Genomic DNA, 16,113 nt, shown 5'->3' with positions numbered 1-16,113 from the left:
AGCATGACGGTGGTGGCAGCGGCAGGAGGACGACGGTGGCGGCGGCAGGAGCGGCAACCGAGCCAACTCTCTTGAGCCAGCTCGTTTATTTATTTTTAGCTCGAGAACACATATCAGTGCCGGTTAGAGGCATGAACTGGCACTGAAAAGAATTTTCAGTGCCGATTTTAGACCCAACATTGATAATCACTGACTATCAGTACCGAGTAAAGACTGTTGGTTGAAAAAACCGGTAGTAAAACCGTTTTTCAACAGATACTGATTTATAGTTCTGTAGTAGTGTTTGAGTCCGTTTTTCAACAGACACTGATATATAGTTCTGTAGTAGTGTTTGAGTCCTTCACGAGAGAAGATACACTACGCTTATTCTTTGTGGCTTTCAGGGGACAAGATACACTAGGATATTCTTTGTGGCCTTTAGGGGAGAAGATACACTACGCTGGGATAGTGTCTCCAGCTTCTTCACTACAGCCGGTTTGATGGGCTTCTCAGGACCACGGGGGTGGAGATAGCGGAGGAGGTGCTTGGAAAATTGGAGAGGATGGCGGGCCATTGGATGAAACTTTTGAGGGCTGCCCAAGTTTTGTCATCTTAAGCTTCATGCCACGGAAAATGTTCTCCGCCTAGTTCATCTGCACCTATGCATATCCTAAAAAAATCTGAGTCTATATAAAAATCTCATCTTACCCTCTTCAATACGTACAATTAATAACTAGATATCACTATTTTAAATTAGTATTAGGATAATCGGCTTTACCGATCATCAGCAAGACAGCTTACACTTCCTTTGAAATATGATCGGTCGGTGACGGTCGATCATTGTTCTTGCGCCTGGCCCATCGTGTCGTGCGATGTTCCCAGCAGATGCGAGGACCACACCTCGATCGACCGATGGGACAACCGGACCTAAATGTGATAGATTAAGCTTCCAGGATCTAATCCGGCCCAAGTGAGCTGTATCGACCGGCCATGCTGCCGGCCGGATTGATTTGATTCTCCTTTGACGTTGATCGATCGCTGGCGCTGATCTCGACGTGGTCTCGAACTCTCGATCGACTGTCATGGAGCTCGAATGCTCGATCGGTAACACGTAAGCGTACGTGCGTCGTTCTGCTCTGGTATCAGCTGGTGGGTAGGCAACACTGTGGCGCCGCCGGCCGACGCAATCATATTGCTCTAGGAAGCAGACACTTGCACGGGCAGCTACGTACAACGTAGTAGCTGCACTGTACTGTACTGTACTGTGTGTGTGAGTGCCCAGTAGAGAGGGGTAATGGGATCGACGCACGTGTGAAGCTGTTGCACTTGCACAGCTTGTATTGTATATACATCGAGTTGGACTAGAAGGTAAGAGCGAGCTACATGTGACATGCCCATTAGTTCGTTTGGATGTCGTCTCGAAGGACGTAGCAAGTCGATCGCAGAACAAGAACGTCGTGGTCATCTTTGGCGTCCCAATTTGATACTGGATGCATGGGCCATGGAATGATAAGTTGCACGTACCCTCCAGCCAGCTTCTAGTGAGATGTTTGGTCCCCCAGCGTGACGGACGGCGAGACTAATCATGGATGTGCCTGTATGATTGATTGCCTTACTAGGGTTTTTGCTCGCATAGTTCATATACGTATGATGAGAGAAAGCAGGTTAAGTGGAGTCGTATTTGTTAAAAATAAGAGTGTTTGATCTTTTATATTTGGTTGATTGAATCTAAAACTGTATGAGAGATTGGTTGCTTGCATGATGTTGTATGATTGATGATCAAATCTGTCTTACTTGTGTGATTCTTTGCATCCGTCAGGTCTAGATTAGGAGTAAAACTCAATCTCTCTATCACTTCAAAGTTAGAATGAAGACATATATTTACATCCACAATACTAGACCAAAACAATTGAAATATATAACTAAATAAGTTTCTCCATATAAATATACGCTTTGCATCAGTTCAGAATGAACTCCTTCAGACAACCAATCACTCCCTAAGTACATGCATGCCGCTCTCCTTGCACACATATTTTCTACTTTATACTTTGGATTACTACTCTAGTACGCTGCAAGAGAGGCGATCGGAGGTAAATGCTACAGTTGGTAACTTGGTATAGGCAGCTAGAGCCTTAATTAAAACTGAATGTTGATGCTTCAAATCTCAAATTCTGAAACTTATGTACTGTCAATCAGATTCGATTCATGTTTGGAAAATCTTTTCAAACAAGTTTGATTGCAAAACAGGAAAACAAGGGGTTTCATCCATGTCTTTCACCAAAGTTTCAAAACCTCTTAGGCCACATTTCAACAGATTTCAGGCAAGTTCAAACAATTCAATGTTTTCAGGCATTGAACAAAATTCATGGGTTCCAAACAAGACCCGGGCGTGATACTGCCAAAACAAATGATCTTGTGTCAATATCTGTTCCCACATGCGCACCACTTGAATTGAAAAAATAACTAGGGCTACCCATATGTCCCATCACAATTCATGGCGACGATGCTTGCCATGTGGAACAGCGTTTGCAGTGCAGAAGATGCTAGCCACTGAGTAACCGACACTACCGGAGACAGCTTCTTTGCCGAGTGCCTCAGGCACTCGGCAAAGGACGATATACACTCGGCAAAGCCTTTGCCGAGTGCTACACTCGGCAAAGGGCGCTCGGTAAAAAACTTTGCCGAGTGCTAAGCTGACACTCGGCAAAGGCCTCCGCTTTGCCGAGCGCCAGTGAATCAAACACTCGGCAAAGGTGGCGTCTGTGCCGAGTGCCACCTGGAGGACACTCGGCAAACAGGCCATCTTTGCCGAGTGCCTGGACCGTGGCTCTCGGCAAAGCATGTTGTCACTTTGCCGAGTGTCATGGCCATTGCACTCGGCAAAGTGACTGAAAACAGCCTTTTTTATTTGTTTTTGACATCCCATCCAAACAAACAGATATATATATATATAACAAACATCACCAACATCACATATATATCATCAACAGCACATATATATCACCAACACCACATATATATCACAAACATCACATGTCTCACAATATATCACAAATAAGTTCACAAGTAATCCAAGTGCTCCATCATCTACAACCATAATTGCAAATAGAAGTACCATTAACAACCACAAGTATCATCACCAAGATGGTCAATGAAACTGATTTGGTGAAGGATTCGCTGAAGCATGAGGATCGTTCGATGCCGCCGATTGATTCTGCACAAAGGAGAAGAGATTGCATGTGTGAGACAAGATAAATATATACCATACATGAATAAAACTTTCATACTCCACTAGGTTTGACCGTAAGCATGAACATACAAACTAAAACATTTATACTCACAGGAGTAGAATAGTGAGGAGGTGGAGGTGGAGCGAATAGCGAAGGTGGCGGAGCTACACCCGTAGCGGCGCCAATACTTTGCATGTACTGAAGAATCTCCACCATCCTCCGCTGCTCGGCCTCCCGCTCGGCCTCCACCCTCTCCATCGTCGCCTGCATTTGCTCCCGTATCCTCCTCTCTTGTTCCAGCTGGGCCTACAATATATTCACCCTAATGTTACAATAATGCAAAGGAAAGGTATGAAAAAACCAATGAACGACGAATAAACCAGGAATAACCTCGAGTGCCTCCACCCGGTGGTGTGAAGTGTCCTTCCGAGGTCGTATGGCCGGGCTCGTGCTCGTGCTGCTTGCTCGAATCTGGGAGAGATTGGGAGTAGCGGCCGAGTCGATTGCGCCATCGCCAATCCAGTATCGCCCATGCTTCTTGCCTCCTCCCACCCTCATGACGACTTCTCCATCAAGGTCCTCGGTGCTCGGATCGTACTCTGGCCCATGGACCTCCCTTGCCATCGATGTGTACTCACTAAGGCGGTTGTGGACGGTCGCATTGCTGTACGCCTCGGGCCCGTCCTCCGGGTTGTAGTCGACGTCGGACGTCGCCTTGCCCTTGTGGGCCATAGCAAATGCCTTGAAGATGGAGCAAGGCTGGCCACCATGTGACGCCGAATGCGAGAAAAACAGCAAGATGATTAGAAATCATGCAGAATTGAGCGTTAGAATAAATAAATGAATTCGCGTACCTGGTACTCCATGTTCCAATGAATAAATAAATTTGAGAAGGTTTTGCGCAAGTTGTCACGTACGATGCTTGCAAACCGAAGAAACCTGGATAAACTTCTTCGGTTTGCAACGGTTACAAGCATCGTACGTGACAACTTGCGCAAAACCTTCTCAAATTTTTATCACAGCCTCCACATATGATATCATTACATCTTGACAAGTTTCATGATTTTCGGACTTCGTTTGCTTTTTATACAATTTAAAAACAACTCGACTGCAAGTTCGTGGTCATGTTTCGTAAACAAGATGTTCGCAATTTGTGGTTTGTTCCTGGATACGGCCTCACATTATACTAAATAACATGAATATCATTTTTCCATTCATTTTTTTTTTCATTATTCGAATGACTAGCAGTTATAATTTGAATTATCCAAGAAAATTCAATTAATTGAAATAAATTAAAGAAATATAGAAAAAGTCCGAGAAATGTGCCACATTGGAACATGGAGTACCAGGTATTGTATGAGGACTGCAGAAAAAGTTTGGAGGTCAAAAGTGAAAAAAAAATTAGGGTTTGCCGAGTGTCAAAAAATGACACTCGGGAAAGGAGCCTCTTTGCCGAGTTCTTTCTCTCTGGCACTCGGCAAATAGCCTCCACGAACTTGCTCAAAAGTGAAAAAATAGGGTTTACCGAGTGTCAAAAAATAACACTCGGGAAAGGAGCCTCTTTGCCGAGTGCCATATTTTTGCCGAGTTCTTTATCTCTGGCACTCGGCAAATTGCCTCTTTGCCGAGTTCTTTCTCTGTGGCACTCGGCAAAGAGCCTCTTTGCCGAGTGCCAGATGTTTGCCGAGTTCTTTCTCTCTGGCACTCGGCAAATAGCCTCTTTGCCGAGTGCCCGATAAAAAGCACGCGGCAAAGTCTGGGACACTCGGCAAAGAAGCCGTCTCCGGTAGTGCGAGCACATCTTGATCAGAAACAGAGATATTTCGCCATGCATACCTATACAGCTATACTTATACGCCATGGCTAAGAATATACAGGGTTCGTTTGGATTAAGCAACGGCTAATCCCGTCAATCCGTTAGCTAAAAAGTTTGATGCAGGAATCGAGCACCTATCTTTTACTGGAAGGAAATTCTATAAGATCTTTCATCGAAAGATCTCAATGAGATCTTGATCCATATCATCCTTTCTTGATCCAATAGCTGATATGTATGAAAGGATCGCTGATGTTCTAAGAGGAAGGTGAATTAGGATACTTAAAACTATTTCGACTCCAAAAACAACACAAGATAAATCTATATTAATTTCTATCTAAATATGCTTTAAGTTTATCTAGTGTGTCTACTCTGCTGTTCAAAGTGTTTACAACCTATCTAAGAAGGTAAATTACAAGTAAGTAAATGCAGAAACGTAAATAAGGTAGAGAGAGCAAACTCGGTACAAGGATTTTCCCGTGGTATCGATGGCATGAATGCCACCTCTAATCCACGTTAGAGCTCCACAAAGGATATCCTCCCGGTCGGCACCCGGTCACGACCTTTGAGCCATCAAGTCACGAAGATAAGGCCTCCACCCAGATGAGCCACCAAGCCACCAAGGCAAGGTCTCACCACTAGCCTCTCTTCCGGTTCATCGCCGCCATGATCACTTCGGAGGTTGAGCCACAAAGGCAAGTGTCTTCTCGTCCCCGCACAATCGCTTTGTTGCCGCTCCACACCAAGTCGGAGGGTCAACAAGCTTGCCGGCGAGTCACCAAGACTCCAAGGTGCCGACGTACCAAGAGGTACACTGTTGAATCACTCCTTCACCACTCTCTAGGCAGCAATCACTTAGCAACTCACTCTTTAAGCCTATAAGCACTAATCACTCACTAATCTTATGCTTAATTGCCTTGGATGATCACTTTAAACACTTTGGTGGCTTGGATGTCTTCTCAGGTGTATATGAACTTCTCTGGACTCCAGCACCCTCAAAAGACTAAGTGAAGGGGTATTTATAGCCTCAAACTCGCGCACTAGCTGTTAACCCAACGGCTCTAAAAAGCTGTTAACACCAGATAATATGGTGAGAACAGTAGTACTAACACCGGATCATCCGGTGAGTACACTCTCACAAACTAGCCGTTGAAACCCCACTCAAATCTCTGTCAACACAGGATTGTCCTGTCATGACTCACTGAACACCGGACAAATACACTGGATTATCCTATGTGTATATGTTCATTTTGATGCTCTCTGTAAATAATAGTCCAGTGTGTTCATTTTGTGAACACCGGATCATCTGGTGAGTATATCAGAAGAAACTATCCGTTGGAACTCACTCAGACTCATCTGTGAACACCGAATTATCCTGTGATAACTTATTGAACATCGGACAAATGCACCGAACTATCCTATGTTCATATCTTCATTTTGGGGCTCCTTGGAAATAAGAGTCCGGTGTGTTCATTTTGTGAACACCGGATCATCCGGTGAGGCAAAAGATTTCGCTTCAAATTTTCTGTGAACACCGGACTATTTTTCATTGTACTCACTGGATTATCCTATGTAGCACCAGACTAATTTTTATGTGAGGAACGGATTATCCGGTCAGACAAATTTCAACAGAACAACGTTATGTATTTTGTGCATAACTTTTCGCTTCGAACTCCGATTTTGATGATCTTTGGCTCTATGGAAAGCTTATGAAGAGCTCTACAAGATTATACAGAAATCCATTCCATTTGATCACATCAAATTTCATAGAACAAGTCTAATTCATTCCTCTCTTTGTTCCGACTTCGGTGACTTCTTTTTTGTTGCATCTATGAGATCTACTAAAACATATACTTGACAAATATGTTATTCCCAATGACTATATTGTTATTAATCACCAAAATCACAATTATAGCCTAATAGGGCTATTTTCGCTTCAATCTTCCCCTTTTTGGTGATTGATGACTACACAACCAAAGCAAGTGGTAAATAACAAATGATTCCAAATGTAAAGATCAATAATGAGCACAAAGTCTTACCACATTGCTTGTATGCATATTCTTACCACTTAGTCCTTTTATGTTGTGGCTCCTCTTTTTTCCATTGCCACTTTCTCCCTTGATTTGACCTAAGCAAGAGCTTATCCCCTTTGTTAACCTTCATGTATCTTGCACTTGCTGTAATCTCCCTTCATTGTTCATCTCGCATTCCTTGCTTTGGTTGTCAAACTTCTCCCCCTTTGTGAACAATCTTCCAAAAAGGACTATATGCACATGTTAAATTTAAAGGGAAAAACATTAGAGAATATGGGAGAGAGCTTCACAAATCATGATCCAATTAAAAATAATATCAATTGTAATGATACCAATTGAAAGCTATGAAACCACATGGATCATAATTCATGAAACTCACATAATATAATCTAAACCCCCCTATATGTGTGCATACATATGATGAGAAAGAAATATATGTACAACTAGACAATATGTCAAGATAGAAAATTTAAGCTATATTATGCATGGAGATAGCTTAAATGAATAAAGATTTAACAATGATACCAATTGAAGCGTTTAAGCATTGCATACCTCCAGAAACATGTTGATTGATCCATGAGACTACAAGAGATACAACTTGTAACACATGTTAGTCTTAAAATCACAACATATAGGATATACTCCCCCTAAATATGTGCATACAAGTTTTGAATACTTGTGAGATATATACACTTGTTATTGATAACAATGGGGACTTATCCTATACATTGAATCATGTCACATAAAATGTACCAAATGAAAGACAAGTGCAATATAAATAACCTACAACTAATGAACCATGTAGGTTGCTCATGGGTTAGAGATAAACACAATCAACCTACTATATGAAAACCTACACTAGGCATTGCTATAACTTGAAATAAGCACATGCAACCCTAGATGAGGTAAAAATACAATAATTAAATGATTTTTGCATTTAGCTCATTTACCTCTTTTTACCTTTGGATGGGGATTTGGATCTGTAATGATTATGATCTTTATCAATGCACCCATCTTATACATTTGACTTCTTTGTTTGAATCTTCACTTCATCTTGTAAGCTAAACCTCTAAATCCCCATAGCCACCTTAGGCTTCAAGTCTTACTTGGAACCCAAATCAATTAGGGCCCCTTATTATTGGTGATCTTTCTTGACACCCAAATGGGTTGGTTCCACCTCCGATCTTTCTTCCCAACCATGTGTGCAACCACCTTGCCATTTTCCTTATTCTTGAGCTTGTAGTGGTTGCTCTTGATCTTGTTCTTGTAGTTGGGCTTGGTGGAGAGATTGGTGATCTTGTTCGAGAGGTTTGTCATATTTTCTTCTCCTTAATCTCCTTCTTGACTTGCTTGCATTGGAATGACTTGTGGCCTTCTTAATGGCATTTGAAATATATCACGGTTGAACCCTCCACAAGCTTCTTCACCATAAAAGCATGGTTATCTTGAGGAGGTTGGACATGTTATTTGCCCTTCAATCTCGACAAGTCTTCCTTGAGCTTCTCCACTTCTTTTTTGAGCTCATCATTCTCTTATACAATGTGTTCATTAGATTGTTCTATAACAACATTCTCAACACAAATCTCATTGCAAAGGGGCGAGCTAGATAAAGCATATAAATCATCACAAGAAGTAGAAGCATCTACCTTAAAATTGTAATTAAAAAGAGAGGTATATTTCTTTAAAGGGACTTTAGTTTGAGATTTAATGCACTCAAATTTAGCCTTAAGTTCTTCATGCTATTTATTTAGGAAATTGAATTTGCACAATATTTATTCATAATTAAAAATAAAGGTAGCATGAATGTCATTAAGTGCATTGAATTTCTTAATCTCTTTTGATTGTTTCTTAAGGACTTTTTGTTGCTCATTGATCAAATGAAGGAGTTTATCATAAGAAGAACAATCCTCATTGGGTTCATCATCACTTATATCTCTATTCATATCTTTGGCCATAAGTCACTTGTAGGATGGCTTGTGAGATGACTTGTGTGATGATGATCTCAAGGAAGAGCTTCTCTTGGAGGAGTGAATGGTGATGCTCTCATCACTTGAGCTTGAATCTTCATTATCACTCACTCATCTTTCTATACTTACGAATGCTTTGGCTCTTGCCCTTGTCTCCCTCTTGTTCTTGATCTTTTTCTTCTCCTTCTTAATATGATCAATTTTTTTGGCCAAGTCCCTCATGGAGATTGGGTGATCAATCTTGGCATTTATCTTCTTAATGTTCTTCTCCACTTATGAGATGAGCTTGGCGACTTCGGGATCCATCTCTTCATCGCTTGAGGTGCTTTTCTCATCTTCTTCATAGCTCTCTTCATTTTCATCTTCATCATCTTCACTTGAGCTTGACTCTTGCTTTTGTCTTCTTATTCTTGCCTTCATGTGTTGACATTTAGCTTGTTTACTTGTGAGAGTAAGGTTCTTGATGTCGGATGAGGAAGAAGCTTCCACCCCTATGTTCATTGTCATCTCATAGGTGGTGATCTTGCCGAGCACTTGACTTGAAGTCATCTTCTTGATGTCATTGTTGTCGTAGATAATAGAGACGATCAACTTGTATTTTGAAAGAAGAGTTTGATGTATTCTTCGCACCGCTTGATCATCTTCAATTGGTGTCAAATCTAACCCATTGATCTCATTGACAAGAATATTCAAACGTGAGTACATGTCATTAGCACTTTTATGGGGTAGTTGCTTGATGCCATTAAGCTCAATAACAAGCACATGATATTTTTCATTGCGCACATCCTTTTGTGCCTTCATGTATTTTAATGAGACTATTCCAAATATCATGTGCATTGGTGAGAGAATAAACACGATTGAATGCATCAACACATATAGATGATAAAAGAATACTCTTTGCCAATGCATATAATTGCCTCTCCTTGTTGGTGATACGGGGTTTCATCCCTTCCTCGGTGACTCTCCAAACATCTGAGCCTCTAGCTTGCAAATAATAATAAGATATTAGAATTTTCCAACATGAAAAATTTGTGCCATCAAAAAGTGGAGCACTATGGGAATTCATCTCAACCCCGGACGTCACAACTTTAGGATTTTAAGTCTATCAAGAGCACGAGACTCTGATACCAGTTAAAAGGATCGGTGACATCCTAAGAGGGGGGGTGAATTATGACACTTAAAACTATTTCGGCTCTAAAAACAACACAAGATAAACCTATATCAATTTCTATCTAAATATGCTCTAGGTTTATCTAGTATATCTACTCTACCGATCAAAGCGCTTGTAACCTATCTAAGAAGGTACATTGTAAGTAAGTAAATGCAGAAATGTAAATAAGGTAGAGAAAGCAAATTCGGCACAAGGATTTTTCCCGTGGTATCGATGGCATAAATGCCACCTCTAGTCCACATTGGAGCTTTACAAAGGATATGCTCCCAGTCGGCACCCGGTCATGGCCTTTAAGCCACCAAGTCACGAAGATAAGGCCTCCACCCAGATAAGCCACTAAGACACCAAGACAAGATCACTACTAGCTTCTCTTCCAGTTCCTCGCCACCATGATCACTCCAGAGATTGAGCCACAAAAGCAAGGGTCTCCGCGTCCCCTCACATTCGCTTTGCCACCGCTCCACACCAAGTCGGAGGGTCAACAAGCTTGCCAGCAAGTCACCAAGACTCCAAGGTGCTGGCGTACCAAGAGGTACACTGTTGGATCACTCCTTCATCCACTCTCTAGGCAGCAATCACCTAGTAACTCACTCTTTAAGCCTATAAGCACTAATCACTCACTAATCTTATACTTAATTACCTTGGATGATCACTTTAAGCACTTTGGTGGCTTGGATGTTTTATCAGGTGTATATGAACTTCTCTAGACTCCAACACCCTCAAAAGACTGAGTAAAGGGGTATTTATAGCCTCAAACTCGCATACTAGCTGTTAACCCAATGGCTCTAAAAAGCTGTTAACACCGGATGATCCGGTGAGAACAGTAGTACTAACATCGGATCATCCGGTGAGTACACTCTCACAAACTAGCGAACCCCACCTAAATCTCTGGGAACACAGGATTGTCCTGTGATGGCTCACTGAACACCGGACAAATACACCGGATTATCCTATATGGATATGTTTATCTTGATGCTCTCTGTAAATAATAGTCTAGTGTGTTCATTTTGTGAACATCGGATTATTCGGTGAGTATAGCATAAAAAACTAGCCATTGGAACTCACTCAGACTCATCTGTGAACACCGGATTATCCTGTGATAACTTATTGAATACTGAAAAAATGCACTGGATTATCCTATGTGCAAATCTTCATTTTGGAGCTCTCTGTAAATAATAGTCTAGTGTGTTCATTTTGTGAATACCGGATCATCTGGTGAGGCAAAAGATTTCGCTTCAAATTTTCTGTGAACACCGGACTATTTTTCATTGTACTCACTGAATTATCTTATATAGCATCGGACCAATTTTTATGTGAGCATCGAACTATCCGGTCAGGCAAATTTCAGCAGAACAGTATTATGTATTTTGAGCATAACTTTTCGTTCCGAACTCCGATTTTGATGATTTTTTGCTCTATGGAAAGCTTGTGAAGAGCTCTACAAGATTATACAGAAATCTATTTCATATGATCATATTAAAATTCATGGAACAAGTCTAATTCAATCCTCTCTTTGTTCTGGCTTTGACGATTTGTCTTTTATTGTATCCATGAGACCTACTAAAATATATATTTGATAAACATGTTATTCCCAATAGCTATATTATTATTAATCACTAAAATCACAATCATAATCTAATAATATTATTTTCACTACAACATATAACTAACATATATAAGAGAAGATCTTCTTTAACCAGATATCATAGAATTTCTTTCCTCTTTTACCCACGGTTGGCGACAAAAAAGTTGGGTGATAGGAGCATGGACTCACCAGCTATTGGCGGGGTTAACGTCAATTTTTTTGACAAAACGCAATCCAAACACGTGTGCAGAGACTGATCAATGTGCCATTCATTTCACTCGTGTGATGATTGTTCAAATTGATCACTGTTGCACACGCAAATTAATTGATATATAGTGAATATATATAGCTCTCTTCACACGGTATATGTACACACGCATTCAGAAGAAAACAGTATACGTACTGTCTATTTTTTTCCTCACTTCTTCCTTACAAGGAAAATGCTCAGCTCCGGCGCGCTATCGCCGCCGCGGGCGCCGCTGTCGCTGCCGTCGTCCGGGTTGATCATGTAGAACGCCTCGGAGTCCTTGGACCCGACGACGCGCTCGACGCGGGCGCGCATGTATGTGAGCTCGCCGTCGGGCCCCGCGGACGGCGTGGCGGCGCCCGCCCTCTCGTCGGGCGGCGGCGGCAGCACCCCAGCGCCCATGGACACTCCGCGCAGCAGCCGCAGGACGTGCCGCTCGTCGTCGGACGCGTCCTTCCTCCGGATGGCGTAGCCGGCCTTGCGCCCGTTGCAGTAGACCGCCCAGACGTACTCCTCAATCAGCCGCCGCCGCGCGCTGCGCGTGTCGCTCTCCAGCGCCAGCTTCACAGTGCCCGTGGCCATCTCCCTTTGCAGCGCGGCCGCCAGCATGGGCAGCTCGATCAGGAACACCGGCGGAGCGCGGGTATCCTCGTGGATGGCCAGGCTCAGCCGCCCGCGCCGGTGCCCGAACAGCGTCACCGTAGGCGCGTGGTCGGCGAGGAGGGGCACCCTGTTGTGCCGCCCGAGCAGCTTCGCCATCTTGCAGCCCGTGGTGAGCATCGGTAGGAGCTTGAACATCTTGAAGAGCCCCACGGCGCCCCCTGCCCCCGCTCCCGAGAGCTTCGCCCGCCGCTCATCGGTGGTCGGCCGGAGCAGCGACCGCAGCGACGCAGCGCCGTCGATGAGAGATGGCATTGGCCAGCGATCGATGCTGAGTGAGATGGAGCTTGATTATTCCGGCCGGCGGGATTGGTGCAGCTGATGGCTGCAATCTTCCTCCGATGGAGCCCCGAGCCAGAGGAGAGGAAATCGATAGGCTACCTCAGTTATTTAAGGCATTTTTCAGAACATTTGAAAAATGGAGAAATTTCATAGGACTTGAATTAAAAAAACTCAATCAATCTAGGAGAGAGGCTTTGATATTAAGAAAAATTAGAGACCTAAATTTGAACTAGTGGTTTATAGTACATCGGCACGTTCAACCAACTAAGCTAAAATAGTTCCTATAAAATTTAAATCATATAGGAAAAATTCTTATTGGATTTGAATCATATAGAAAAAAAAATTCTATGTAGCCTTTTGGAACAAAGGATTGAAGTCTTAGAATTTCTATGAAATTGATATGGAATGGCTTGTTCCACAAGAGTTTTGAAGGATTTCTAGCCTAAGGTCTAACCTCTTGAAAAAATTTATTTGTCTCTCTTCTGATTCATGTGTTTTTCTTGCGCTCCATGATGTGCAGTTTTCCTGTTATTTTTTATTTCATTAAGATTCAAGAAGTTAGGGCAATCTAGTTCTGTATTTTCCTTATTTATGTCTTTTAAAAATTCTGCATTCAAAAAAGGACTAAGTGGGTGTGGAAATAGATGTTAGTTCCCACCGCTTAAACGCATCTTCCTAGCAGTATCGTTTTCCCACTCATATCTGCTTTTGTACTTCAAAGTCTCTGCTGCCTGCTAGACTGGTTCTACAGCTAGTCAATTGCCGCAAGTGTACACTTTGTAAAAGGTGTTGGCTCTGCTTCTGCTTTTAGTTTTTTTAAAAAACTATGGTTTTTGTTTTTCTTAAAAACTGTTTTTAGATTTTTAGCAGTTGATTTTTACAATAAATTTTTGATTTCTTAGCATATCACTTCTCAGAAAAACTAGTTTCTCAACTTACTTCGTTTTCTCGTAAATAGACGCATGTCTTTTTTATAAACTTTTGTTTAGACTTCTAACTTTAGAAAAACTAGAAGCAAACCGAAACAGACAGATTTTTATACTTAGGAACGTGCACACGCTTTTCTCGGTTTGCAGTGATAACTGATAGATGGATGAATCTGCGCATCAAGACGTGGGAGGCGTTAACGATCTGTACGTACCACGAAAGCAGTTGCCGGGTGCAGCTCACTGGCCATGCATCCGTGTGCACATGCTGTGTTTGTTGGGTGCGCATTGTTTTCTTTTTTTTTTTTTGGAAAATGCAAACCCCATATTCCATTATCAAAATAACAGAACCCATGTTCGTTTTAAGTTACAACCAGAAAAAAAGGTACGAAGAAAAAGAAGAAAGACCGGAGAGTTTAACGACGACCATTACTAGCAGACCTTACAAGGGTCAGACAGGCAGGAAACGATGCTGAAACCAAACCAGCAAAATAAGATCGACTTCTCGAGACTCCGATACTGCGGCAACATAAGCTAGACTATGCTGCGACGACTGACAACATCTTGGTCACATTGCAAACAGACCACAGGTCACTCTTCCGACTCGTCCCTCGGCTCTTCTTCGAGGAACCTGTCGTTGTGGTGTGTGCAGCACATCTCAGCAGGTACAAGCATCAGTTGCCCAGATTGTGCAACATTGTTTCCGCTCCCTTGCCACTCCATCAGGTATGACACCGTCTGTATCGGTCCTTCCACTGCTCGAACAGTATCTTCTTTGCTCAAGCCTTTGAGAAGATCTGAGCAGAATCGGAAAAACGAACAAGCATGCAAAATAGTACCGCTAGGAGCAGATATCATCTTTTTTTTTCCTCGAAACAAGCATTATTTCTTAGCTCGCCATACAGTCCAGCACATGGCAGCAAGCCTAATAACATAAACATCACTAGCAAGATAGCCCACGTTATTCTTAGTTTTGTTGTAATATTTTGTCACAATAATTTTATTAAAAATTAGTCTCTTCAGCTTTTTACAAGATTAGTGTTATTTAGTTACAAAACGTATAAAACTAGAAGAAGAAATAAAAATTATTTTAGTGAAAAAGCAAATTATTTTATTCTCCAAATTTGTACCCGAATCGTGTACACGTATTAGTTCGATTCATATATATTTTAATCAACTGTTAAAATCAGGCGTTAGGTGTAGACAACGTAATCAAAATTAAAATAGATTTATACAGCAGGTAGCTTGCAGGTATAGTAGCTTTGGAGTTATCTGCTCGTAGGTATCAGTACCAGTGGCGGACCCAGAATTTAGCGATTGGGTATTCAGTATTAAAAAAAATGTTCAATTCAAAATACAAGAAGACCATAGTAGCGTAAATTTTAAAATATAAATTGTTCATAGTAGAGAAGTTTTAACTAATTAAAAGAAATTACAAAGCATTTAAAGAAAATTACAATTCAACTTTGTGTTCCTTTATGGCTTGGAAGCGTTTAATGATGTCACTATCCTTAACTTGCACAAAAAATTCACGCTCAACTGCTGATTGCCGAACTGGGCAGTCACAACATAAAGATCATAAATACCTAATATTTGTTGCTATGTGGGCTCTTTTCAGTTAGGAAAAAATGCAAACCCCCCTAAAGTCACTTGGATTTTAACTTTCCCCTCCAAAAATTGTTTTGTTGCAACCCCCCAGGTTTGATTTTGTTGCAAAAATACGTCCAAAAATTTAAAAAATTTAAAAAAATCATAAAAAATTCTAAAAAAAACTAGAGACAATTATAAGACCTTTTGTGAAATTTGTTTTCAAAAATAATATCCTTTACATCATATTACATGGAGAGTAAGTTTGAAAAAAAAGAAAAACGTGCAACTCATTTATTAATTCGAGTTAAATGCATAGTTAATTATTTACTAATCCAAAAATTATGAAACAAAATTTTTTAGTCTTCTTACATGATCCTCTATCTTGTAAAAATACATGAAATCTTGAAATAGTTATTGTAACGTGCAGGATTGAGTAAATATGTTGCAGATAGATTAATTCATAACTAATCCATAACACCCCAAAATTAGTGAAATCACTTTTATTAGTTTACTAAAACAATTAGTTTACAATTTGCTGAGTGGTCTGATGAATTGAAGCAGCAAAGATATATATACGTAGTATATGTGCTATATACTTAATTTTTTTGCAAAAAAGTTGGGTATTCAAAG

General features: G+C 41.3%; 1 protein-coding gene across 1 annotated transcript; it reads right to left on the bottom strand.

Annotated features, from left to right (window-relative positions):
• Window positions 1-12,144: 12,144 nt before the first annotated feature.
• On the bottom strand, window positions 12,145-13,111 carry LOC133896146 (protein MIZU-KUSSEI 1-like). Its single transcript, XM_062336669.1, has one exon. It carries the CDS (start codon window positions 12,938-12,940, stop codon window positions 12,197-12,199), a length of 744 nt encoding a protein of 247 aa, XP_062192653.1. The 5' UTR covers window positions 12,941-13,111; the 3' UTR covers window positions 12,145-12,196.
• Window positions 13,112-16,113: the final 3,002 nt, after the last annotated feature.

This window comes from Phragmites australis, chromosome 16 (genome assembly GCF_958298935.1).
Source record: "Phragmites australis chromosome 16, lpPhrAust1.1, whole genome shotgun sequence".
In the NCBI taxonomy this organism is placed as follows: Eukaryota; Viridiplantae; Streptophyta; class Magnoliopsida; order Poales; family Poaceae; genus Phragmites; species Phragmites australis.
This window is presented reverse-complemented; position numbering and strand designations above follow the sequence as displayed.